The 26,268-nt window shown below is 39.3% G+C and overlaps 2 protein-coding genes across 2 annotated transcripts in view; both read right to left on the reverse strand.

Moving 5' to 3' along the window:
* Nucleotides 1-208: 208 nt before the first annotated feature.
* Nucleotides 209-20,539, reverse strand: LOC125230342. The gene is made up of 16 exons (XM_048135474.1): nucleotides 19,925-20,539; nucleotides 18,350-18,542; nucleotides 17,634-17,825; nucleotides 16,478-16,556; nucleotides 15,899-16,080; nucleotides 11,085-11,238; nucleotides 9,710-9,895; nucleotides 8,871-9,024; nucleotides 3,911-4,039; nucleotides 3,150-3,348; nucleotides 2,831-3,025; nucleotides 2,441-2,519; nucleotides 1,900-2,087; nucleotides 1,454-1,613; nucleotides 1,049-1,234; nucleotides 209-558 (listed from the first exon to the last, which is right to left on the reverse strand). Exons 1-16 carry the CDS (start codon nucleotides 20,294-20,296, stop codon nucleotides 354-356), a joined length of 2,853 nt encoding a protein of 950 aa, XP_047991431.1. The 5' UTR covers nucleotides 20,297-20,539; the 3' UTR covers nucleotides 209-353.
* A 435-nt stretch (nucleotides 20,540-20,974) lies between these two features.
* LOC125230135 (pre-mRNA-processing-splicing factor 8) overlaps nucleotides 20,975-26,268 on the reverse strand; it is a 32,153-nt gene continuing 26,859 nt past the window's right edge. Inside the window, 4 exon segments of the mRNA XM_048135170.1 lie at nucleotides 20,975-22,041; nucleotides 23,663-23,942; nucleotides 25,216-25,320; nucleotides 25,879-25,977. Coding sequence (XP_047991127.1) covers nucleotides 21,881-22,041; nucleotides 23,663-23,942; nucleotides 25,216-25,320; nucleotides 25,879-25,977 — 645 coding nt within the window. The 3' untranslated portion in view covers nucleotides 20,975-21,880.

Raw genomic sequence — 26,268 nt, forward strand, 5'->3', positions numbered from 1 at the left:
TATGAGTATGAGTAGTATGATTATTTTAAGAGTTTTGAATGATTCACGGTTATTTTCATTAGACTTATATTGACCGGGATATCACGTAATACACATAATCACGGTCTATATCCCGGTCAATATAAGTCTAATGATTATTTTAACCATTGAAAGTTTGTACGGAACCCTCGGTGGGCGAGTCCGACTCGCACTTGGCCGGTTTTTTTTAAATAATTAGCTCGTATCTTGCAAGTCTGCTGTCTGCAGTTAAGTTCGTATTTACTTGTGCGCACAATCTATAAGACTAGTTGTCTACTCTGGTATAAATGAAAATGCATGTAAGATATTTACAGAACCAAAATCTCTCATGATTTTTATGAAGCCGGTTTATCACTCCATTTCAAGTTCCCGTGGCTGGCATAATACTTTTTTTCTTGGACTTCAACATCACTTGTGTCCGTTACGGAATCAAGAATTTTTCTTCTGCTGCTTCTGTTTCTGTCGCTTACCCGCGTACTTTCAGTATTGCTGGATTCAACCGGCTGCCATTTCCGTATTAAATCATGTTCAATGCCGAACCTGAAATATTAATGCATAATTAAAATACGTTCTCTATTCTCTGGGAATCAATCACCGATTACCACACCACCTAGTTCTAACCGACCGGGACCGACAGTCCGACAATGTATATCCAAGACAACGGATTGTCAGGCCACTGCCTACCCTGATCGAAACTTATCAAGCGGTCACAGTCGGTTCGTTAGTGCGAAACTTAACTGGAACTGATATGTTATTATTATTAATTACGTTTAATGAATTTTCCTATTAAGTGACAGGCTAATATTGTCAGGTGAACTGACAAATCTGGGTCCTTGAAAGTCAAAGTTTTCAATTAAGTTCCTTTTACGTTTAGGAATTCAACGAAGGCATGGAAAAATCGCACGCATCCAGCAGGCCTCCGTGGCTAAGTATGTCATGGCAGCTGAATCGGTAATGCCGAAGGTCGCAGGGTCGAGTCCTGCTGGAGATGCGAATTTTTCCATTACTCCATTAATTTAAAATTGTGTACCTTTTACAGAGTTTTATGATAATGCTCCGCTTGCAAATGAATATTACGAAGATAACCAGTCCGGTGAATGAATTAAAGACGTCTGTAGCGTACCACCACACGGAGTCATGTTCGATCACGGCACTCACTACTTCCAAAATCCAGTTGAGTCCCATCACGAGGGATAGTTTAAGGTAGAAGCCAAATCTATGGAATTAACACATTTTATTAAATTCGGTATTATAAGTATAGACTAAAAAAGTATTAGAAGTTAAACTTTTGTGAGACGGGTTTAAACATTGAAACCACCTCAGGTAACCCACCCCACGTTTAGGTATACCATCACTCTTGGAGACATGCTTTGAATCTTTCGGAGATGTGTGATTGATCACGACGCTGTTGGCCCTAGAGTGAGCTTAATGTTACCTAGTCTCATCCTTCTTGTTGCTCCGGCTGTTGCCAGGATTGTGCTGAGCCACGCCATGCTTGACACGCCATATGTTGTACGCGGTCATCAGAAACAACATGATGTTGATGCAGGTCGTCATTAAGATCGGGCAATACAAGTACAACAGCAGTTCGTCATCTGCACAGACAAGAAAACTGTTTTATAGGTAATGAGAACTTACTTACTTTTACAATTTTTCAGTTGTCGCTTACCGCGCGATATTTCGCAAAGTGGTTCAGCGGCCATGAATAATGAAATTAACTTTCTTAAAAGTCAGCTGTTATTACGTCGGTGGGTTCAGAAATAGCAACCCGTAAAAATTAGAAAATTAGCAGCTCCCGTTTCATACTTAGTCAAATTATAATTTAGAAGCTATTATGAACAAAAACAATTGTCAGTCGGTTATCTCGATGTGGGTACTTACCTTCGATAAAGCACATTTGATTCTTGTAGTTGGATTTAACGAAGTTCGGCAGGTGCGTCAAGTCCAGGTTCTCGACAATGATGATGAATAGGGTGAGCAACAGTGGCGCACCCCAGGCGTACAAACTGTACCAACCGAACTTCACCAGTATACCTCGCCGATGGATCAGACGCATCTTACGGAAACCCCTGTGATATAAACATATCTTCTTAAAATGTTGCTTATTGTACTGTATTGTATTGACTGTATTGAAAAATTGACACAAACGATCGTGCACAAATCGACAAGCGAAATTGTAACTTGGATACGCCCCTGCAAAGAAATATCAAGGTGCTTAAAAAGTGAATAGTACATCTCACTAAGCTGATTGAACACTATAATTGGATAATTTAAGCGTAAGCACGTTTGGCATTGTAAAAATAGGAAGTATGCTATGCCATGCCATGCCATTAAGCCATGTGTTGGTAAATGCGAGTGCAGCCATAACTTTTATTAGATAATGACAATAAAAGTTAATTTTAATTTGATAACAATCATCTACCTCATTGACCACCAGATGTCGAAGGACATGACATTCATCCATGTGAAACTTGCCACCACGGTGTAATGCGCCAGAAGGCCTAAAACACAAAAGCACATTATTGAATGTTAAATTATCGTCACAAGATAACAAAACTGTTTTCGTTTTTAAATCAATAGTCCACGTGATTTTTTTTAGATTAATTGCTTTACAATACAGATTAAAAACGCCAATGCGTTGATTATGGACTACATCACCGTTGTAATGTTTGGGTGCACTGAAATTTGGCGAGAAGTGACGCCAGATAGGGCAATGTGGCGAAATCTCGTGTCGGAGAGGCTACGATCCTTTTTGGGTCAGAGAGCCAGTGAACTACTTAAGTAAACAATATGCTTGTCTTCTCAATCGTACCCATCCATACGCACGTGGCCTTCGGTATCAAACGGTGTTTGATAAGAAGGATCTGCAAGGCCCTGGTGAAGAACGCAGCGATGAGGGAACACACGTATGTCATCATCATGATGCCCGCCAGGTTATTCCGCAGCTCCTTGAGCAGCACGTAGACCGCCAGCAATAGGAGAAGGAATACGCAGGAGACCAGCATCCCTGCATCAATTATTATTATGAAAAATCGGACTCTCTGTAAAGAATCCGCATAAAAACATATTTTTATTTCATAAAAAAAGGTTTTAGATAATATCTGTACGTATAGTATACTCGCCCAACTTACCACTAGTAGTTAATGTAATTTTGTCAAATGGTTTCTTTTCTTCTTCACCACCAACCTGCATTCTGAATACCAACTTGGGTTCTGAAATTTTGCCATCTGGCTTCAGGCTGATCTGGTGCTCGATGCAAACATTGCCCGGTGGAATTTCGACAAACCATTGATTTAAATAATTTAGGCGTCTTACTACTGCACCACCGCTCTACGAAAGAAGACATGATACACTTTCAGGTACCGTAATTTGGGGCGAGTAAGGTTCGCGGGGGACTTGGGTTACGAATGGGGCGAAAAGGGACGAATGGGGGTGAGGTGATATATTAAAGCTACTGGTACAGAAATAATGTATTCCAATTTAAAAAGGAACAAGATATAGTAATATTCATAAAAAAACAATCAATCTTTCAAAATCACCTTTCCCATCTAAACTTCAATTACGAGGGACTACGGGGTGAGATGGAATTTTCCTTTTATCATCAAAGTTATAAAATGGAACAACACAAAATAAAAAAATAACTAAAATACAAACGTGCGGAACACTTAATTATAGTTTGCATACCTATGTAAACCTACCAATATTGTTTTACCGGATGGTCTGATTGGAAGATCAGCGCTGGAAGTCGTCAGCAATATGCTGAGATTAGACAATTTCGTAGCACTTCTTGTTTGTCTTCTTGAGCCAATAATTCAGCCAAGTTAGGTAATTAAAACACCACACACAGTTTAAAAAATATAAAAATATGAAAATTATGAACAAAAGAACTTACCTCTAAAATATAAACTATATAATCTGGTTTCGGAAACGAACATTCTGTATCTACAGAACATTCGTAATCGAGGAGGAACCCTTCGTTATAAATTAAAGTAAAATTATCCAGTTTTTTGTGGACTCGTGTATGTATTGTTTCATATTATTCTTATAAAATACAACGTCGGAGTAATCATGTAGCTGAGTAAAGTTATATAATTTTGTTGCAGTTGTTATATTTAAGCAGAAATGAGATTTACTGGAGTCATCCATCGTTTCATTAAATACTAAAATGTTATTTACCGGGCAGCATTTGGCTACGCACGGTAACTCATCATTGCACGACTCCGTAATATTAATAGTTTTACTAATGTCATTTCCATATTTATAATCACTATCACAACCTCGTACGACGTAAAAAACTGTGCACAACACAATGACTGCTAACATCGCTATAATTTGGATTAGAATATTGGTCCTCTTCGATTACGCATATGAGGTGAACTGACATAAGAATGTCATATTATTATATTACAATAAAATACCTAAATAATGTTTCCTTCCCTATACTGTAACTTGACTATATTGATCGACCCTTATCGTAATAAATATAATAATGTACCTCACTATAATAAAATAAGGATTGAAAATTTATTACCCATCTGTCTATTAATAATAGTACATTGTGCAACAAGGGGAGGAAGTTGAATATTACTAACGAGAGTTAGTTAAATCGCGACGGCTTGCCGGAGCGATTTAAAGACTCGATACAGCCCTGTATTTTTGTTATTTAATTGCTTTTTCATATCTTTTAATATTTAGCTCAACTATTATTGGGTAAAAGATATAAAGAGTCAAAAAACAATGTAAAATAAATGTCAATATCCTACCGACTGCGCCAAGCAAAAATATTTATTTAGACAAAGGAACAAATAACACACGTAAGCTTTCTAAGACTGATTGTTTATTCATCTATCTATATCATCACATATGAAAGTATATGTGAGTGTGCACGGGAAAATGTCCCACTTTGTCGATTGCTATAAAGCCGCTTTGTCCGTTTATTCATATAAAGATACAAGTAAATCTCGCCTTAATGGTAACCGACAAAGTGGGACGTTTTACTTAACACAGTCACATATTATGATAACAAGTTAATATATGTAATATATAGTAGGGGGACCAGGGATGTGAAACATTTAAATTTGATTTAATGTGCAGTTATGCAGTAGATAGATTTTTCATGTCATGTCCCTTTTGGAACCACTATATTACGGATATATTTACAAAAAAAATAGCTAAAGTGTAGAATCAAATAGTTACAATCACTCCCTAGGGCTGACCTAGGCGAACTTTTCTCGGCTAAATCCGGGAAATATTGCAAAAAAAGACCAAGTCAGAAGTAGGTACCCGTTGGTTTCCAACGTGCATGTATAAAGAACGTTATGAAAGTGCGTGAAGCAAAGTGATTTGTCAGAATCCTAGAAAATGAATCCGTGATCTCTGCCTACCCCTCTGAGAAACAGGCGTGAAATAATATGTATAACATAATAACAATACATATAAGGATATAAAAATGCATAATTCAATTATAGTTAGCTACAGCTTCGATACGGAAAACCATGGATTTTCCCTGGCTTCAGGAAATTCTAAAGTATGTAATTATTGCATTATATGTAAAATCACAATTTATTTCATGACAATGATTGTTATTCTTATTTTATTAACTTACTTCAAAAAGGGATATAGTTCTGGTATTCCTAGAGTGTACAAGTTTCTAATGGGGTGGCAATGCGCATGTGACACTCTTTGAGTTGCAGGCGTCCATAGGTTATGGTGACCGCTTTCCATCAGGCGGACCGTATGCTTGTTTGCCACCGACGTAGTATATAAAAAAAACGTCTTATATTAGGTATGCTTCAATGGTTTTTGTCTGATTTTAATTTTACTGATATGTATATGTCGGCGGCAGATCGAAGAATCCGGCAGAACACGAGATTCCTAGGCATATCGTGAAACGCCGCCAAATCATGATTTGGCTTAGTAACATTCGCCATATCGTTCAAAACTCACCGTTTAACGATTTGCCCAGTGACGTTTAAGCAGATCGTGAAATTCCTAGACATATCATAAAACGCCGCCATTTCATGATTTCACCAAGTAAAGCCCTCAAGTGGCATTTAAGCAGATCATGTGATTCGTAGGCATATCATGATACGCCGCCATATCATTCAATACTTATGTAGGGTGTCCAAAAATTGAAGTAAAAATGCAATAAACATAATAAGTACTATATTTAATTAAGTAAATGTAACGAGACTTACTGTTTTTTGACATTGTGCACATAATACTTGTGACTCACATAAAATGAATGGAACTGATGCTCAAAAGCTTCTTTTGCACTTCTATTTTCCATAATGATACTATTTTCGGTGCTAAAATCGTTTTGTTGAGGCGCCGACATCTTTCAATTGGTAAACAAACACCGCCATAGCATGCGCTGCATACGCAGCGCTACCAATAGCCAAGAAGCCAAGAAAGAAACTATTCTACGAAGTGCCCGCTATAGAGCTAGGAATATCGACGAATGCGTTGCTCTAATCGATCTGCCGTATTGTTTATCAGGCATGTCGTGATACGCCTGGCCAACTTTTAGGCAATTCATGATTTGGCGGCGTTTCACGATATGCCTAGGAATCTCGTGTTCTGCAGGATTCTTCGATCTGCCGCCGACATATACATCGTTAACTACCCCAGTTTCAGCCAGTTTGCAATACATTGGGCACTGGGCAGTACCCGAATTAATATGAAAGTATGGTCCGATGCTTCATAATCAGGAGATCATACTGAATAGTGAATGTATCGATACTTACCAATTTGACCCATATCAAAAACTATATTTATCAAAACATTATCAACATATTAAAATATCTCAATTGCACTTATGCTCATTGAAAACCAATAATGTACATAATTAAAAACAGACTATTGTATAAAATTTAACCTAAAACCATAGATTAAATATAACAAGATCATACCATCCCATACATTAAAATGCGACCGCCTAAGACCGCGCTTACACTCCACCACACATAGATGGCGCCACAAAAATGTCTTGTAGCTTTCTATTATACTTGTAGATGGCGTTAAGTGTCACTTTTGACATAGATTTACGGCTCGGAATTGACACTTAATGCCAATCTACAAATAATCGGTGGCAACAAGGCATTTTTTGTGGCGCCATCTATCCATCTATGGTGGAGTGTAAGCGCGTTCGTAGGCGGTCGCATTTTAATGTATAAATAAATAATAAATAAATAAATTGCATTTATTTCGAACAAAAGTCCATATTTTGTTAGTAATACATTAACACTTAGATCTAGGGTTAGTAAAGAAACATAAAATTAAAATTAATATAAATTTACACACATTGGGTATAGGATGGTATGATCTTGTTATATTTAATTTATGCTAAAACGAACTTATGCTTAATTTACCGTGTTTAAGTGGAAATAGATTGTGTTACAAGGGAGCAAAATTACATATTGTCAGCGAGGACGTAAATTGAATCCTGAACGACGCGAAGGGTTTTATAATTGAAAGCTGAGCGTTGCGAGGAATTTTGAAATATAGTCCTGAGCGTGGAGAGGGATTCAAGTATTAATGCCCAAGGTTGAAATGATTTTACTAACCATGTGAATGTGACACCATTTGATTTTCACGTCACCTATGAGAAAATAACCATGTTGAAAATATTAATAATCGATGATGTACAAATAGTACCTACACTTATTAGCAAAAAATAATCAATCAATTAAAAACCGTTGAGTAAAGGCAACTAAAGTTCTTGAACAGAAAAGTGCCCATTTTGCTCCCTCCTAACAGGGAAAAAAGACCCCTTTCCGAATGGGTGATGTGAAAACTGTTTTGGGTGACCATTCGGAAAGGGAGCTTTTTGCCGCGAGATTACTTTACAACATATAATATTAAAATTTCCCAGTGCCCCCCTCCCTCTTGTTATTTATTCCATAAGTACATGGTTTACATAATAAAATTGTCCATATTTATAAAACTATTTTGTACTTCCTTCACAGACATTAGACGTAAATAAATTTAATGTATCTAATCTACTCTATTTTTATAATGGAAACAGTCATTCATAAATAGAGTAGATTAGATACATTAAATTTATTTACGTCTAATTATTTATTTTAGGATTTATAATGGAAACAGTCATTCATATCCTTTACAACAAACAAACTAATATACCTAGGTCATCTAACTACGAGTCTCTGATTATTGAAAATGTTCTGAAACACCGGTACAGCCAGCGACACCATGTTATATTATTAATGATCAGACATGGTCTTAAAGTATTTATTAAATTAAATACAGAGATCATGAACCGATTACATAGCGAGTCGGCATCAAAATACAAGAGAGTAATTCAGTGTTGCTATATCTAATAGTCTACACACAATTTTCCGTGCCATCCCTGCATCCTTTATATTCGCTCAGCTTTCTGTTTAATATCCTTGTACGTCGGCGTCCGGTACTCGATATCACTGCTGACAGTTTGATGGCTGACCGGCGCTTCAACTGAGCGAAGGAGGCTTACATAATGTGTGCGAGTTTACCGTGCCTTCCCATCCAGCTTTATATTCGTTCAGATTTGTGTTTAATATCCTTGTATTTAATATGGCAGCCTCGTGGGCCTTTGCCAATGACAAGTGTATTACATAGATATAAAAAACACCGATGTGTGCATGTAAGTGATTAGGCCTTCACGTTGCACCGGAGCATGATGGCGGCCGGGACCACGAACTGCCGAGTGATTGATGTCCGTAGAATTGGATATTCGCATCTCCAATCGAATTCTTCATCAACTGCACCCTTTGCATAGGCTATTTACTGCATATAGGAGCGAAGGAGGCTTACATAATGTGTGCGAGTTTAGCGTGCCTTCCCATCCAGCTTTATATTCGTTCAGACTTGTATTTAATATCCTTATAACTCGGCGTCCAGTACTCGATATCGCTGCTGTCAGTGTGATGGCTGGCCGGAGCGTCGGCGGCGCGCGCGTCGTGAGTGCGCGCGCGCACGTACTCTACGAACTTGTTGTTGACTGAGAACCTTTATGGAAACAGAAACTGGAATCAGCCAAGAATTAAAATGGGTTAAAAGCAGTAAACAATTGATATTACGGCCGGATCACGACATTGGTCTAGGGCGACAGTGACGAGCGGCAGCCATAGGAACGGAAAGTCCCATCGCTGTTGTGTCTCGCTCCTATCTATGGCCGCCCGTAACGCCTTAGACCAATCTCGTGCGTGGTTGAGTTCACCCTTAGAGCGGCCTCAGACATTCAAAATTTTTAGATACCGGCCTTTCCTACATTGACCTTACCTACACAGTAGAACCAGCAAGGACTATCATATTTTGGGAGACTATCATTAAATTGCTTTTAGCTCTGTAAAATTCGAAATCAGTGTTCATTCATGATGTATTTTTTTCACTAGGTAGGAACATTTTTTAACACAATCAGCCAATGACTACGACCGTTTATTCTGGGTATTCGCCAAGTGCAGCAGTTTGCTGTGTGCCCTAAAGGACATATGAGTTCAACCGGGTATTACCCAGGCCAGGCACAGGGTAAAAGTCACTAAATATTATGAACGCATCTGTTCGTCCAAGGCTGTGCGTTGGTGGCAGTGAAGGTGTTAAATACGTAGGTACTTAGTACATTAAATTACTTTGACACTGATTTCAAAGAAATGGGCATATGTAGCGGTAAACGCATGTTATTAAAGGTACGCACCTGTCACATAACCGAAGAAAGATCTTCTTTTTACAAGCAAATAAAAGGAAAATGAATAGTCCAATGAGAGCGTTGTAGAGGTCGGAGATCATCCAAACGGCAGACTGTGTGTGTACCAGGTTGCTGATCACCTCCAGAATCCAGGACACGCCCATTAGCAGAGACAGCCTCAAGTACACCCAAAACCTAAAAAAAATTAAACCTCGTAGCCTGCTTCATAGAGATAATTTACCATAGGTAAGGTACCAGTGCTCGACACGCTAATATAAAATGTAAATATTGGGAAACGCCTTGCACAGACCAATCTATCCCCAGACGTGCTAGATTGACGTGACTATGAGTGCTAGGCGACAATATGTATATACTTAAACAGATATAGATAAATACATAGGTACTTATATACATAGAAAACATTGACTAAGGAACAAATATCTGTGTGTTCGTTACACAAATAAATGCCCTTACCGGGATTCGAACCCAGAATCATCCGCTTTTCAAAACTTCGCAAGCAAGGTCACTACCGAACGCACTATGCCAGACCGGTCGTCAAGACGACATACGACTGTCACATTTATGATTCAGTGTTTAGGTGAACGTTTATTACTTACAAATAAGAAATACTCAATTCATCACTGTTTACTTTTGCCACTAACTTTGCAGGTGACAAAATTGATGATTTTAGATCTTCTTCACTGGAATTGCCGCCCTTTTCATTTGCCTACGGTTTGATGTACAACGCCAATCAATAAAGAACACGATTTAACAAAAACACGAAACCAAAAATAACGGAACTGAATACATGTAATACAAGTGTGCGGTTAAAAGAAATCCAATGATCATGAATTTAAGGATTGCTATCCAAAGAATCTAGAGCTTAAGACTGGTCTGGAGTGTTGCAAGCCTCCATAGGCTACGGAGTCTGCTTACTATCAAGCGGGCCGTATGCTTGTTTGCCATCAAAGTAGTATTAAAAAATCTGAGAACTTCGTGAAATTCAGAAGGGTTTGAATTAGAACTCATTTGTTTTTAAAGCATTTACTGCCACCCTCTTTTCCTGGCCATTCGCCATCGTGCCACACTTTGCTGTGTGCCCCAAACGCACATGTGAGTTCAACCGACCCAGTGCATCCAACGCACATAGGTATGAGTTCATACTATTTCATACAGGAATATATACTTCAAAATGCAGAACTCATATGCGTCGAAGGCACTGGATGAAAGTCACTACATACTATGAACGCGTCTGTGCGTTGAAGGCACTGGGTGAAAGTAACGAAAACGTGTATATGCGTTGGTGGCATCAGTGAATGCGTTAATGCAATATTGAATGCTGATCAGTATAAATTTCAAAACTAATACAATTTTCCATATCAACCTGTGTTCGTTGTTCTGGTTGCTCGCACTATCCTTGTACTTGTCGATGCCTCGCTTGATCTGCCAGATGTTGTACGCAGACATCACGAACAGGATCAGGTTGACGCAGATCAGAACGAAAATAGGTATGCTGACGTATAACAAGTGAGTATCCGCTGAAAACATACAATAACATTATTAACTTTTTTTAAGTAACGTAGGACCATGTTATATAATAATTAGGGCCAGTTGCATCAACCGCATTTGACAGACACAACATCGTCACGCAGCAGACGACTATGGAACTTCCCATACAATAAAATTTAACGAACGCTTTAACAGTGACAGACGATTTGATGCAACCGATCCTTAGTAACATAACTAAATATTTCAGGACGAAAAGTTTCGCACATTGATTGTCTTGCCTGACTGCGTAGACAATATGCCAATCGATAACGTTCCGTGGAAAGCTAAATGCAACTAGCTCTCTAATATGAGAGAAATTCCTTCAAATCGCTAAGGAGGGCGAACAACTGGCCCCGTAGCCGAATGGCATTTCTACGACGCGAAACGAAAACGAAACGCAATACGCAAGAGCGATAGAGATAGATATCTACGAGCGTTTCGTTTCGTGAGCGTTTGTGCATTCGGCTACGCACGCTGGTGTCTTGTCTATGCACCTGCTTGATTATATTGCTACCCTGATTATGATACTGGTGGTCAATGGCCGATACAATTAGGTATGCTTGAGCGAGAAAAAGTAAATGTAGAATTTCCTACTGTAGTAAGTACCCTATGCGTTTATTTATTTTCAGTAGGTACAGATGGTGTTTTTTTACGCACTAGTGCGAGAAGTGATTCATTTCTTGTCAGGTCGAAACTTCGGAGGGCCATCTGCACTGAAAAACGTCGTACGATACACGTGCGAAAAGGAACTTCGAAAAAAACTTCCTCTTTTTCGCACTTATATCGTAATGTGCTGCTCTAAAAACCCTTACATAAAATTTTGCCACAGGCTATAATATATGAAATTATGGAATTCATACAATTAGTCCATGGGCCAGTGAAGAAGTCGGTATAATTTGGGGGTACTAAGTTTCCTTTTTACAGCAGTTAGGTAGGCTTAAAAGGATGTTAAAAAACCATGATTGCCATCTCAAAATGGTAGCTAAACAAAATGGCCGCCAATCCAAGATGGCGGATATTGAGTTTTAAAAAATCGACCATAACGCCAGAAGTATTGGTCCGATTTCAATTTTCTTTTTTTCAAACGAAAGCTCTTTTTATGTACTCAAATACTTGTCATATTCATTGTTTCGATAAATTCAACCATTAGTTAGTAATTAACGAAAAATGTAAAAAAAATATCTTTTTTTCTAAGACTTTTTGTCAAAAATCATGTTTCTACAAAATATCTTGCATATTTTAATAAATATTTAAATGCAGAAAAATAGTGCCATTAATCACCTTTAATTTGATGTATAAAAGATACAGACTTAATTTACAAAAACACATAGAGGCTTAATTTTAATTCTGTCTTCGTTGAAATTCACCGTTGTGCATACAGTACTAAAAGCTTCAGGTCGAAGTTGTAGATTACTAATATGCTGTTTTTAGTATATTTATTTATTTATTGAAACTTTATTGCACAGTAAAAATATACAGTTACAAAAGGCGGACTTCATGCTACATTGCATTCTCTACCAGTCAACCTTTAGGCCAAACAGAGAAGACCAAAAAAGGTGCGGGATATGTAAAGAACACTAATAAAGACATGATTATATATAGTTATATGATATTTCTGCAATTGTACTTACAATTTTATTAAGAAAAGAACTGAACATGATAGTATCCGAAATCCATTAGCTGTCAGAATATAATAAAATACGTCATAGGACTCATAGGACGTAAAGTACAGTTTTAGATATTTGATTATATGTATAAAATTTCTTTAGTTATGCAGCGCCAACCAACCGAGATAATACAAAATAAATAAACTAGACATTGTTGAGTTCCTATCTCATCACATTATTCTTTTGACCACCATGGTGGGATATTGCCGTCGTTGGAAATGCTTCCTAAGGACGCTAACCATGGCCATCAGTTTTGCCAATTACATTTGGGACCCATGCGGGCCTTCTTAACGCCTAATTTTGCTCAAATAATCGCGATTCACGTCTGTCTGGTGTCCGGGGCACGACATATTCTTTTTCACTATTTGGCGTTTAAAAGGTTAAGCGATCTCTGATCCGTGTTCGAGAAAACTTATATTTAGTTAAAATAATCCTTGCATACAAAAGGTGAAGAACACACCCCAAAAGAAAAATATAAAATATATATTACATATTACACACTGATCAAACATGTTGGTCTTCAGTGACTGGTATTCTGGCCCTTAATACGTCCTTTAGCCTAGAAAAGGCATCCAAGTCCTCCCTGTGATCTCCGCCGGCAGCGAGGCCGACCCAAGTCTCTGTATTGTGTATGGTTCGCCACAACTCGACGTTTTGTGCCTATTTTGCGTGATGTGGGGGATTTAGCTAGTCCTGCCCGCTTATCTCCTCGAGAAATCCTATTAGACCTTTAATGTTGAGTAGGAGAACTTTGGAGAGGTCTCTCGGGGATCCGAGATGTTTTTTCCTGTATGGAGCCACTCACTCCATCACCAGGTGAGAGGCACCCTCGTCACAGGGGAATGTTCATAGCATCTGTTATGAAAATATGTTTGTTAAATAGTCTACGACCTGTTCTGACATTGATGGTTACCATTCTCATGCGGACTTTCCCTAGTTGAAGCAGCGTCTTTGTGAGTTTTCCATTGATACTAGGCTTGGCTTGTTTGAAAGCAGCATTTGATCTGGTTTTGCCAGTGTGCTGTGTGTAGTTTCCTATTGAGCATACCTTGTTGAGGGGCATCAGGAGAATCGGCAGTCGACCCCAGCTGCCTGGCCAGCTCGTAGACCACATCATCACCTCGAGATCCACTGTGTCCTTTGGTCCATTGAAGGATGATTTTGTTATTATGACTTACCTCTGTTAGTCGTTTATGGGATTCCTTAACCCAAGCTTTATTGGTTGTTCCGGATAACTTGTCCTCTGTTACTTGTTATAAAGGCTGATATATGGAGCTTTGGATAAGCCTGTCCTTGCCGTAACTTTCAATTTGTACATATGTTTAACTACTTTAACCCAACACTCACCGACGGCATACAGTTCCTCCAGCATCTGACGGGGAACATGTGCTTCTTTGAAGATGACGATGTTATCCGCATATCGAAGATAATTGAGGCATACATTTATAATCTATCATCCCTATTGAGGCTTTTATAAATGCTTTCCTGTTTAAAAACTTGGCCAAATTGCATAACCCCGGAGTTCCTCTCTAATAATTGAGATTCGTCGATACGGGTGCAAACTTTTCTTCTGATTCAATAGCAGGTTGCATAGAAACATTCGCATTTTGGTACACCTGTTATGAAAATTCAACTCACGGTAATTAAAACGTCTGTTATTAACGTCTAACATTTTTCGTTCGGTAATGACCAACAATACATGTTAATAATATTTGGCTCTACTTTAAGCGGTGATAAATGTCTCAAAGTTTGTCCAACCGGTATTTCACGGCTTCGTTGTTTAGCAATCGGTAAAATATAGGTAAGGAATATCTATTAATGCTGTACTAAAGAACATTTCTAAAGTTTTCCCGAATTCTGGGGGTGCTCTTCACTAACCCGCTCGTGCGTAGGTTTTTTTTTTTCAAATCTGAGAGTCCTTGAATGCGGAACGATTTTCAATCCGGAATACGATCTTAAACGCGAGATGATGACGGAGTATTCCGTCTCCCAAGCACAATCGAAACAGAATTGCATTGCGAATTCGCGAATATATGAGCGAAATTAGGCATTACGGAGTCCCAATTTCATTGCATTTGGCGTCCGTATCGTTGGCGTCCTTGGCAAGAATTTACGGTGACCACCGTGACCGTCCGTGGCGGTCAAAAGGTTAATGGTTTTATCTTGACAGTCTCGACACATGTTCGTCATATACCTAGTACACTTAAATACTTAATTTTCATCATTGAGGTACACACATATGGTATCTAAACAAATTTTATCCTAGTAGGTACTATCGAATACCCACAAATTCATGGATACTATCATGTTCAATACTATTATTATAATTGTACAATTGCTAAAATAAACTAAAAATAGCATATTTGTACTCTACAACATCTTTTAGTACTGTATGCAGCCTAACTGCACACATCTTTTAGTACTCTATGCACTCCAACCTGAAGCTTTTAGTACTGTATGCACAACGGTGAATTTAAATTTAAGCCTCTATGTGTTTTTGTAAATTAAATCTGTATCTTTTATATATCAAATCAAAGGTGATTAATGGCACTATTTTTCTGCATTTAAATATTTATTAGAATATGCAAGGTATTTTGTAGAAACATGATTTTTGACAGAAAGTCTTAGAAAAAAATATTTTTTTTACATTTTTCGTTAATTACTAACTAATGGTTGAATTTAGCGAAACATAGAATATGACAAGTATTTAAGTACACAAAAAGAGCTTTCGTTTAAAAAATAGAAAAATGAAATCGGACCAATACTTTTGGAGTTATGGTCGATTTTTTAAAACTCAATATCCGCCATCTTCGATTGGCGGCCATTTTGTTTAGCTACCATTTTGAGATGGCAATCATGGTTTTTTAACATCCTTATAAGCCTACCTAACTGCTGTAAAAAGGAAACTTAGTACCCCCAAATTATACCGTTTGGCAAAATTGGACCAGCTGGCCCATGGACTAAATAAAGTAAAAACAATTACGATCAAAGTAGCACATGGTGAACAGGTGCGGCTGCACGAAGTTGGGCAAATGGCTAAGATCCAGCTGGTCGACGGTGATGACGAAGAGCGTGGCCAGCGCCGGCAGGCCCCATGCGTACGCGCAGTACCAGCAGAACTTGTACATTATGCCGCGACGGTGGGTCTTTGATTTGCGGACTCGCCTGGAATTAGGAAAAAAAGATTACGAACAATATGATTAGCAACGTAAAATTATGATCAATCAAACACGCTCCCTTTGTCAGTGTTTTTCAAATTTTATGTACACCTAAGAAACTACTACTAGGATTAATTTTGAACGGAAATGTTAGTCGGATCGGACACCTACCTAAACTATTTATTTTACGTAATAAACCTGTTATAGCTTATAAATAGGCTTAGTTATATGAGAGCATGTCTCCGCCAACAAACTGTTTTTACAGTTTGGCGGGCACGTTAATAAATGTAGCCGGTTATTTTTTCTGAATAAATGATTTATTTATTTTTTATTTATTTATTTTATTTACTAAATAGGTAAATAATTTCGAATTTAATTTTAAGAATAACAAACATAGGACCTACCTGAACGTCCACCAGATATCAAAAGACATAACATTCATCCAACAGAAAGTAGCTATCGTCATATAATGGAATATTATTGCTGAAACAAAAAAACAACACGTTTAACACATTAACCCAGGTGTCCCAGGTATCTAGGACCAATCTAATAGTCGCTGAATTCTTCCTAGTTTAAAATTTAAGCAGACTTAGAATTTTAAATAGGCGCACTCTCAGCTATAATAATTATGATCCATTTTTGGAACGAAGTTTTTCATGAAATACGTAGGTCCCACACAGTGCGTGCACGCAACACAGCCATTCGTCGACAACACTTCACTCTCGTTCCCGAAAACGTGCACGATTCTGATGAAGAAGAACGCCAAGTATGTCGCCATGCACGCCATGAGTATCAAGCCGACCAGGCTGCGCTCGGGCAGTGCGTACACCGCTAGCAGCAAGACTACCAAGATTACTTACTTAGTGCAACACAGCCATTCGTCGACAACACTTCACTCTCGTTCCCGAAAACGTGCACGATTCTGATGAAGAGGAACGCGAAGTACGTCGCCATGCACGCCATGAGTATCAAGCCGGCCAGGTTGCGCTCGGGCAGTGCGTACACCGCTAGCAGTAAGACTAAAAAGATTACTTACTTAGTGCAACACAGCCATTCGTCGACAACGCTTCACTCTCGTTCCCGATAACGTGCACGATTCTGATGAAGAAGAACGCGAAGTATGTCGCCATGCACGCCATGAGTATCAAGCCGGCCAGGTTGCGCTCGGGCAGTGCGTACACCTCTAAATAGCACTAAGACTACCAAGAGTAATTACTTACTTAGTGCAACACTTTGCTCTCGTTCCCGAAAACGTGCATGATTCTGATGAAGAACGCGAAGTACTTAAGTCGCCATGCACGCCATGAGTATCAAGCCGGCCAGGTTGCGAAGCTCGGGCAGCAGATCATACACCGCTAGCAGCAAAACTACCAAGATTACTTACTTAGTGCAACACAGCCATTCGTCGACAACACTTCACTCTCGTTCCCGAAAACGTGCACGATTCTGATGAAGAAAAACGCGAAGTACGTCGCCCTGCACGCCATGAGTATCAAGCCGGCCAGGTTGCGCTCGGGCAGTGCGTACACCGCTAGCAGTAAGACTAAAAATATTATTTACTTAGTGCAACACAGCCATTCGTCGACAGCACTTCACTCTCGTTCCCAAACACGTGCACGATTCTGATGAAGAAGAACGCGAAGTACGTCGCCATGCACGCCATGAGTATCAGGCCGGCCAGGTTGCGAAGCTCGGGCAGCAGAGCGTATACCGCTAACACGAGGAGTAGAAACACGCATGATACTAGCAGACCTGAAACATGAGTGGGATCATATCACAAAAGAAGGTACTTAATTTCTAAATACTTATTGAAAAACCAGTCATGCCACAATTATATGGCAATGCTATATAATTACAGCTTTATCTAAAATCGAGAAGTGGATCTAATTTAACTTGCACGGTGATTACCGGTGGTAGGCGGTTGCCTACAGCCAGCTACGTAATTCGTAAGCGTAAGCTCTCCATATTTCTCTTCTTTAGTGGCGCGACAGAGCTAGACTGAGTTTCAATTGCCAACGTAGCGTCAATGATTGTCTAGCTAAAGATAGGCCGGTAGCCGGAGTGGGTCCTTTGCTGGGTGGGTTAAATTGTGGCGTAGGCGCGAGGCTGGCAACCTGTCACTGCAATGTCACAATTTGGATTTCTTTCAACCCCTTTTTGCCATCTAAACCAAGAGTGGCACTGAAACTTAGTAGTTCATGTGCTCTGCCTACCCCTTTACGGGATACAGGCGTGATTATATGTATGTATGTAAAAAAGCTTGTAAAACGGCTTACCGTAAGCACTAGTCAACGCTCGGCGGTTCGACGGCGGCGGCTCAGAAGGGCGCGCCAGACAGAACAAAGGAGTCTTGTCGGACTCAAGTTTGCCGTCCAGTACGGCCACCTCGTTCTCGATACAGAACTGGCCCGGCTCGAACATGGTCCATTGGTGCCAGTAGTTACGTCGCCGCATAGTCCATTTGCCATTCTGAAACACAGCTAGGATAACTGGGGACAATCACAGGACAACGAATACAATCAAATGAGGTGAATAAGGATGCCGTGGTGAATAGGTACGAGACTTATAAATGAAATGAAAGCCTCGTCCCTATTCACCACATTTGACTAGTGGATTATGCTACAAGGGAGCAAAATTACAAATTTACGGTAAGGGCGTAAATTGAATGAACGAAGCGAAGGATTCTATAATTAAATCCTGAGCATAGCGAGGATTCTAAAACAGAATACTGAGTTTAGTGAGGGATCAAATGTTAACGCCAAAGGTGGAAATAATTTTGTTACCATGTGACACAGACTGCTTTTCACATCATGATATAACCAATCGAGAAAATCCCAAATTAAGAATTATCGCTGTTGTAAATGCAAACTCCTTTCGTTGCGTTAATGGAACCCATTATTTTCACAAATCATGGTCACCGAACTTTTTAAGAAAACGGCTTTTATAGTTCCTTGCGATATCTATGTATGACGCAATGACGCATTTACCCCATGTGACTCATTTTCCTCAGGTGGCCTATTTCAGTTTATAGTTTCCATATTTCTGTCACGTAGGTACTTATTTTTAAACATACGAATCGATGTAGCTTCCCCGTCATTTGCGATAACAATCAACACATAGGTACTTACCTCTTATCTTATCATGGTTTTGAATAATCGATAGTTATCGTGTAAGAGTACTTATTTATAAGTAAACTTGTTCCCGCTGTTTCGTCTATAAAATTCTCTCCCGCAAATATAAAATAAATTCGTCTTAGGGTGCATTCAGACATAGAGATCACTTGCGTCCCTGTGTAGATGTAGCATTAGGAATATTAGGATACGGCAAAAAAAGCGAAATTAATAAGTGGCAAGATCGTCGTGTCGTCTCGTTTCTTCACACTTGTTGATAAGAAAGGGATGGTACGAAGATGTTGCCACTTTTTAATTTCTATTATTTTTTTGCGAAGATGTACCTAATTATTTACTAAGTAGGAAATAACCTAACCACAAAATTAAAAATTTGAAAAAACCCCCGACCGCGACATAGTATAGAGTTTAAACATGGCTAAGAACACTCCCGACTAACTCAGCTTTCAAACAAAAAAAAAACAATACTAAATCGAAATTGGTTCATCCGTTCGGAAGCTACGATGCCACAGACAGACACTAACACACACAGATAGACAAACAGACAGACACGTCAAACTTACATATATAACACCCCGTCGTTTTTGCGTCGGGGATTAAAAAGTAGTTACAGCTCGGCAAAAAAAGCGAAGAAAGGGATGGCACGAAGATGTTGCCACTTTTTAATTTCTATTATTTTTTGCGAAGCTGGAATTAAGTAGGAAAAAATATCAATCATCTTACCTCTAAAAGATAGGTGTCGCTGATGCTATCAAACCGAAAACATTGATCACTAGTAGTAAAATTGGCGACATAAATGAGATTAAAGTCACGCACGCTTTTCTTCGATTTAACAACTTTCCTCTGAATATCTTCATTATAAATACTGAAATCTGAATAATCTTCAGGGTTTTGGACACCATATTTTGCCACTTTACGACTATCGACACATTCACGGATATCGTTGTCATCTTCATCGTAGGTAACGAGCATTATTTGTTTTGGAGGACAGCATTTTAATATGCAGTCGCTGGATTTGCAGGTCTGCGTTGAAGCCGCGATACTTTGTTGTAAACATAGGCCTAAGGTTATCCAGACCAAGAGTTTACCAGCCATGGTGCATAGGCTCAACACACGCGCGGTCAATACGGACACTTAATTGACACTCGTAAATCAGTAGGTAATTAGAGCGAAGGAGGTAAATCTATTAAGGCGATTTTACCCATGTACAAGCGGTTTCCATGTTATGTTATGCGTAAGCTCTTAGCACTTATATGAAAAATGCATCGCTGTTATCGTTCATTTTTATATCTGCGCCTATGCGGTAATATTTTAAATTAAGGAAAACGGTAATAGCCGCATTGGGGTAAATTCGAAAGTTACATAAAAATCACCTTTATTTCAATCATATCATGATTTCCCTTTCGAAATTACCCGACCGTTTTTGTGATTCGAAATTACACCAATGTACATTACTAATATTGATAGGGAAATAAACTTAAATTCACAAATTGGTTCGAATGAGATGTCTACTGTAAAGATGACGCTAATTGTTATATTAGGTAATTAAAAATTAAAATAACGTACATTTAATTCAGATTTACATAAAGCCTGTCTTACCCTTAATAGGTATCGTCATCAAAGCAACGTCATACCCGTAATTACTCATTAATTTAAAGTAAACAATGTATTTTCTTTCCTGCTTAATACAATTATTCATTTAGTGGGTAACCACCGTCTGTACCTAGACAAAGGATCATGTGTGAGCTTTGGTGAATAATAAAAAACCATTTATTATGAAATTATTCAATTTATTATCCTTAATAGCAAAACGCTTACAAGTCAACATCATTCGTCCACATCACTTTTCAACCGGTATTAGAATCCATTAAGGTATGTTTTGTTTACGACCAAATAACATAAAATAATATCCGGATAATTCACCATTTATTTCTTAATTTTATCACAAATTTTGCGGTTCGATCGCCGACGCATTATTTGATCATCATAGTCCACACTTTCATTCGCAAAGTGGTCAACTCAAGATGGTCTAACATTTTAATACTTGCTGCAATTAGCTTGAAATCTTTCAACATCTTCCGCAGTGAATATGTTTAGGGCATCCACTATTATGAGGTGGCTACAATTCGTAGGGTTTTATCTATAGTTATTTTACAACGCCACTATATCCACCTGCTGTCACTGTCAAATTACATTTTTTCAAATATTTTTTTTTAACTTGGCAACTCAGGTTGTACTCCGTGCTTACAGAGGTTACAGTGGAGACATTGTAACCTGTCAGTGTGCCCTCATTAGCAACGCTCATATAATTTTTCGTTACGTTCTGAGCCCGTTAGCGGATGAAATCATTTTTGTAGACGGTGTCTGTTTTTAGACTTCCTAGTTTATTAAAAGGCCTATGTTCGGGTACAGCTCGATGCTGACGCGGATAGGTGAATGAAAATATGTATGTGTATAACAGAGTAACCAATAAAATGGTAGCTCTCGAGAGTTTCGTATATCTATCTACACAGGGTAGCCAAATGCACAAACGCCCAGGCGCTTTGCGAGCAAGACTGCGTTGCGTCTAGCGTCGTTGATATCGTCATTTCGGCTCAGCCGGCAGGTGTCAGTCACAATCAAAGTGTTGTTGATTCCATGAATGGCAGGTCCCATGAGCCGAGCTGTAGCTGTAGTGGTTTACGCGAAGTGGTCCTCTCGGTCGGCGGCGAGCACGGGCGCGACGGCGTCCTCCATGGCGGCGAAGTTCATGAAGTGCGCGGGGCGGTGCACCTCGTGGTAGAACTCGCGCGGGTTGCCGAGCTGCACGCCGTACTTCATGTTGGGCTCGTGCCGCACGCCTGTCGGAAGGTAAACTTGTTACAAACTACTACAAGGGTAAATCAAAATAGGTTAGGGTACTTGTCACAGATCAATACAACAAGATGGCCCTTACAGGGCGACTCGCGGTCACCAAGCATACGACAAATCAGGTTTATAAAAGTTTGAACGCGTGCGACACCGATCAGTAGCGCCCAAGTATACGACCCGCTAACAGTGTCCGTGTCCGCTCGGGAAAAAATCTTAAATAATCAATTTTGGTTGCAAACAATGGTCTCTTACAGCATAAAGTGGTGTGGCAAGTCTTCTAACACTTCTACATGTAAAAAAGATGGAACAACATTCCACAGTTAAGTCAAATTAATTATTTTGTTGAATATTGTTTATTGTCCGCGGAGTTCATTTATACTGGTCAATATGGTTGTGCTGAGCGGCGCCGAGGCGCGTCCATCCCTCTTTACCGAGTTAACAATGTGATATGCTATCCCTTTCACGTAAACGACTAGGCATGGGGCCATGTTAGTTTATGTCTGTTGCGGGAACTTCGTACTGCCGTTCGTACCATGTGCTACCATTTTATGAAATATAAAAGAAAGCAGATTTGTAATAGTGAATAATTATCTAGAATCTGTAGTCTGTAGTGGTATTTAGTTCATTGATTAGTTTAGAATATTTAGTTGGTTATTTAACTTAGTAAACGTAAGTAAAAATGCACAGTTTAGTTATTAGTTACTAGAATGATTTTTATTGAGATGCTATCACAATTATCATCCTCCTTGCGTTATCCCGGCATCGGCATTCGCCACGGCTCATGGGAGCCTGGGGTCCGCTTTGGAAACTACTACCAAGATTTGGCGTAGGCACTAGTTTTATGAAAGCGACTGCCATCTGACCTTCCAACCCGAAGGGTAACTAGGCCTTATTATAATTTAATTATAATATTATAATTTGTTGCAAAACAAATTCACCACAGTACTGGTACCGGTACCATTGTCTATAATAGACATGTCCCATTCCCATCCCTACTGCTAATCATAAAGGCGCGCCATTATTTGAAACGACCAATGGCAGCACCGTGCGCGCCCGCCTCACCCCGCAAGGATTGGTGATTTGCGTCTCGAACAATATCGCTTGCATTTGGCTTCTAGTGGGGTGTTCTGTGGTACTTGTATAGTGTGGCGTTCCCACCGTCCCGTTGTATAGTATAGATTATGACTTGTTATATACCTCTATTAATTAATTATATAACAAGTCATAATCTATAACAAGTCGAGGAATAAAATATACCTTATCGGCAATTTGAGCGGTTTTCCGTGTATTTAACAACATAACGGAAGCAGAGGAATAATGAATAATAGATTTATTATTTATTTATCCTGTTAAAGATAGCATATCCAGCTAATTATAGTATTCCCAACTGTAATATAATAGTAAAGTATTCCAAAATAAACGATCAGACAGCAACCTCTGCACGCGCTCATAGTGGCTCGGGATCGGGACCCTAAAGGGCTCATACTCATAGTCCTTTAGGGTTGTTCCCGCGGTCCATATTACGTGCACCCCACTCGTAGCCCGACGGCGAGACCTTGTGTATGATTGTCCTTGCTAAATAAATCCTTGTATAAATACAAATGCACTTACCCATGAAATTGTAGTTCCAGCTGCCCTGCGAAGGCACCATGAAATATCCAAGGAACCGGTCAGACAGCAACATCTGGACACGCTCATAGTGGCTCGGCAGATATCCTTTAGGATTATTTCCGCGGTCGGTATTCCGTGCACCCCACTCGTAGCCCGAGGGCGTGAGCTTGTAGGCGGTTAACGAGCAGGAGCCGGGCGTGAAGGAACAGGTTATGATGATGGTCTTTTCGCCGTCCCAGGACGGGTTTTCGGACATTACTTTGGCGTGTGTCGTGATGTCCTGTGGAATAAACGTACGTTTTTGATTACAAATTATACATTTATGTGTGTATACATATTGATATACCCTTGAACTGTAGGTTTTAGGAATTTCGTTGCGTCTATCACTATTTTAAGTTCAAAATTCTAAGCAAGTAATTCTCAAATTAATTTAACATTCTTATATTTATACATCTGATGTATGTTTGAAACAAATGTTAATGATTCACATTGTTTGGTTCAAAATGAATTATAAATTCCTTTATTGTAAGCAAACACGGAAAATAGATATTTCACAATATTACCAGATTGTATAAATTTATAATTGTTATTCTTTAAATATTTTAATTATGGTTAATCATTGAGGCGGGAATGTAACTTGGGAAACTTTACAGTGAAATCATTCAAGGATAATGTGGTATTCAAAAGAACTGGTCAGTTCATTGGGAAACAATGAATCACCGCCAGCTACTAATAATTAAAATAGGAGTACCTCGCGGGGAATTTACTATATTTGATACATTTCTGGTAGAAAACGTGTCAAAATTATAGGTACAGGCACGTATGACATATGCATTGTATGTATATACGTAGAAATATTTTTACAAAAAAATACGAAACTACTATTTAGATACTTATTATCACAATTAAACACATTTTAGCTTGATGATATTCTATGTTGACTGTATGCAATAACTTTCTTCAGTCTCAAAAAAGCCCAATCATATTTTGTATTTTTTTTTTTGACAAAGGGATAAGTCATAAATTATTAAGAAAATATAATTATTAATAAGACCTTTGGACGCCACGCTTATCGGGTGCGGTGCGGTGAGTCAACATGAACCGTGTCAGAATAATTTACGAAGGTATAGGAAGGGAGGGGGGTTCTGCCTTAGCGGTGAATAGGATAGACGGGGTATAGTCCTTCCCATGACGGAAACCATAAGGTATTCCGGGCCTTTGCCCGCGGAGCCGAAGCCAGTAGAGGCCGTTTTGACACTTTAATGAAATGTAACCGAGCGGCAGCTGCCCTTGAATGTGTCATGGGACGCACGCAGAGGCAGCAGCCAGGGTGTAAGGACTATTTGGAATCTAAAATGAACTGGCTTATGAATATGAATGAAAGTGATGGATTATTTTTAAATGATAAATGGGCTTTCTCTTGGACAGACTAGCCAAAGGCAAAGACGTGGCTTACGATGGAGTGAGCTCGCCCAGAAGATGCCGGTTCACCCTTGAACCTTCAAGGTTGCCGAGTTAAATGAAGTAAAGACAGTATAGTTATGATGAGTTACCTGCGGCGAGAGCTGCGGCAGCTCGTTGGGCTGCGTGTGCATCCAGCCCAGCGGCTGCAGGTGCGCCAGCTGCGGGTGCTTGGGCAGCTGGCGCGGCAGGTGCACCTGAGGGCGAGGATACACAATGTTAATATACGACAACTAATAGACTGCCTTCACCACTGGTTAGCACTAAAAAAAATGGTTGTAAGATCGAGAAAACGTGTGCGTAGCCGAATGCACAAACGCTCATGATAATATCTCTTTCGTAGCTGTCTATTTCTCTCGCTCTTGCGTATTGGCGCGACAGAGCCAGACTACATTTCTGCAGCGTTTCAGTGGCGTTTGGCTTCGAGAAATTCCATTCGGCTACGCCCCTTGATCTGCTTTAACCCCTGGAACGCCGTTGTCAAAAATTTGCTATTGAATTTACAACTTTCAATCTCTTATTTACAGTTTAAATTGCCTGGGACAGAATTGCGAGCGAAATCTTGACGCTCTCGCGGCAGAATCGTTCCACTCACTACGCAATCTTGGCGTACTCGCTTACAAATCGCTAGTGTGATAAAACCCTTATTCGCTTCAAGTTTAGACTGGATAACATCTTCCTACATTACTCACAGAATGAAATCAATTATCATATTTATTTTATATCGAAAATTCAGCATTTGTGTGAGATCTTACCTGTTGATGTGTACCCCACTGTGGGGGCAGCACTGCGCAGTGCACCTCGCGGACCATGGGGTTGTCCGGCGGTGACGTTCCGTACAGGTAGCACGCGATCTGATCAAATAAAAATGTTTACTTATTAGAAATAACTAGTAAAGGAACAAGAAGTTTCAGAGTTGGTATGACTTATTCTGGCTTAGTTAGACACTTTTCTTTATATCCACTATAATAATCAGTGTAAGTCCGTTTTCACATTATCCGATCCGATATCGGATGTCTGAAGCATTTCACTGGAAAAATCCAAGATGTCGCCTGTAATGTATGGGATATCGGTCCGACATCCGATATCGGATCGGATAATGTGAAAACGCACTAAGGTGTAAGTAAAAATACAATAATGCCTAT

This window comes from Leguminivora glycinivorella, chromosome 10, assembly GCF_023078275.1.
Source record: "Leguminivora glycinivorella isolate SPB_JAAS2020 chromosome 10, LegGlyc_1.1, whole genome shotgun sequence".
NCBI lineage: Eukaryota > Metazoa > Arthropoda > Insecta > Lepidoptera > Tortricidae > Leguminivora > Leguminivora glycinivorella.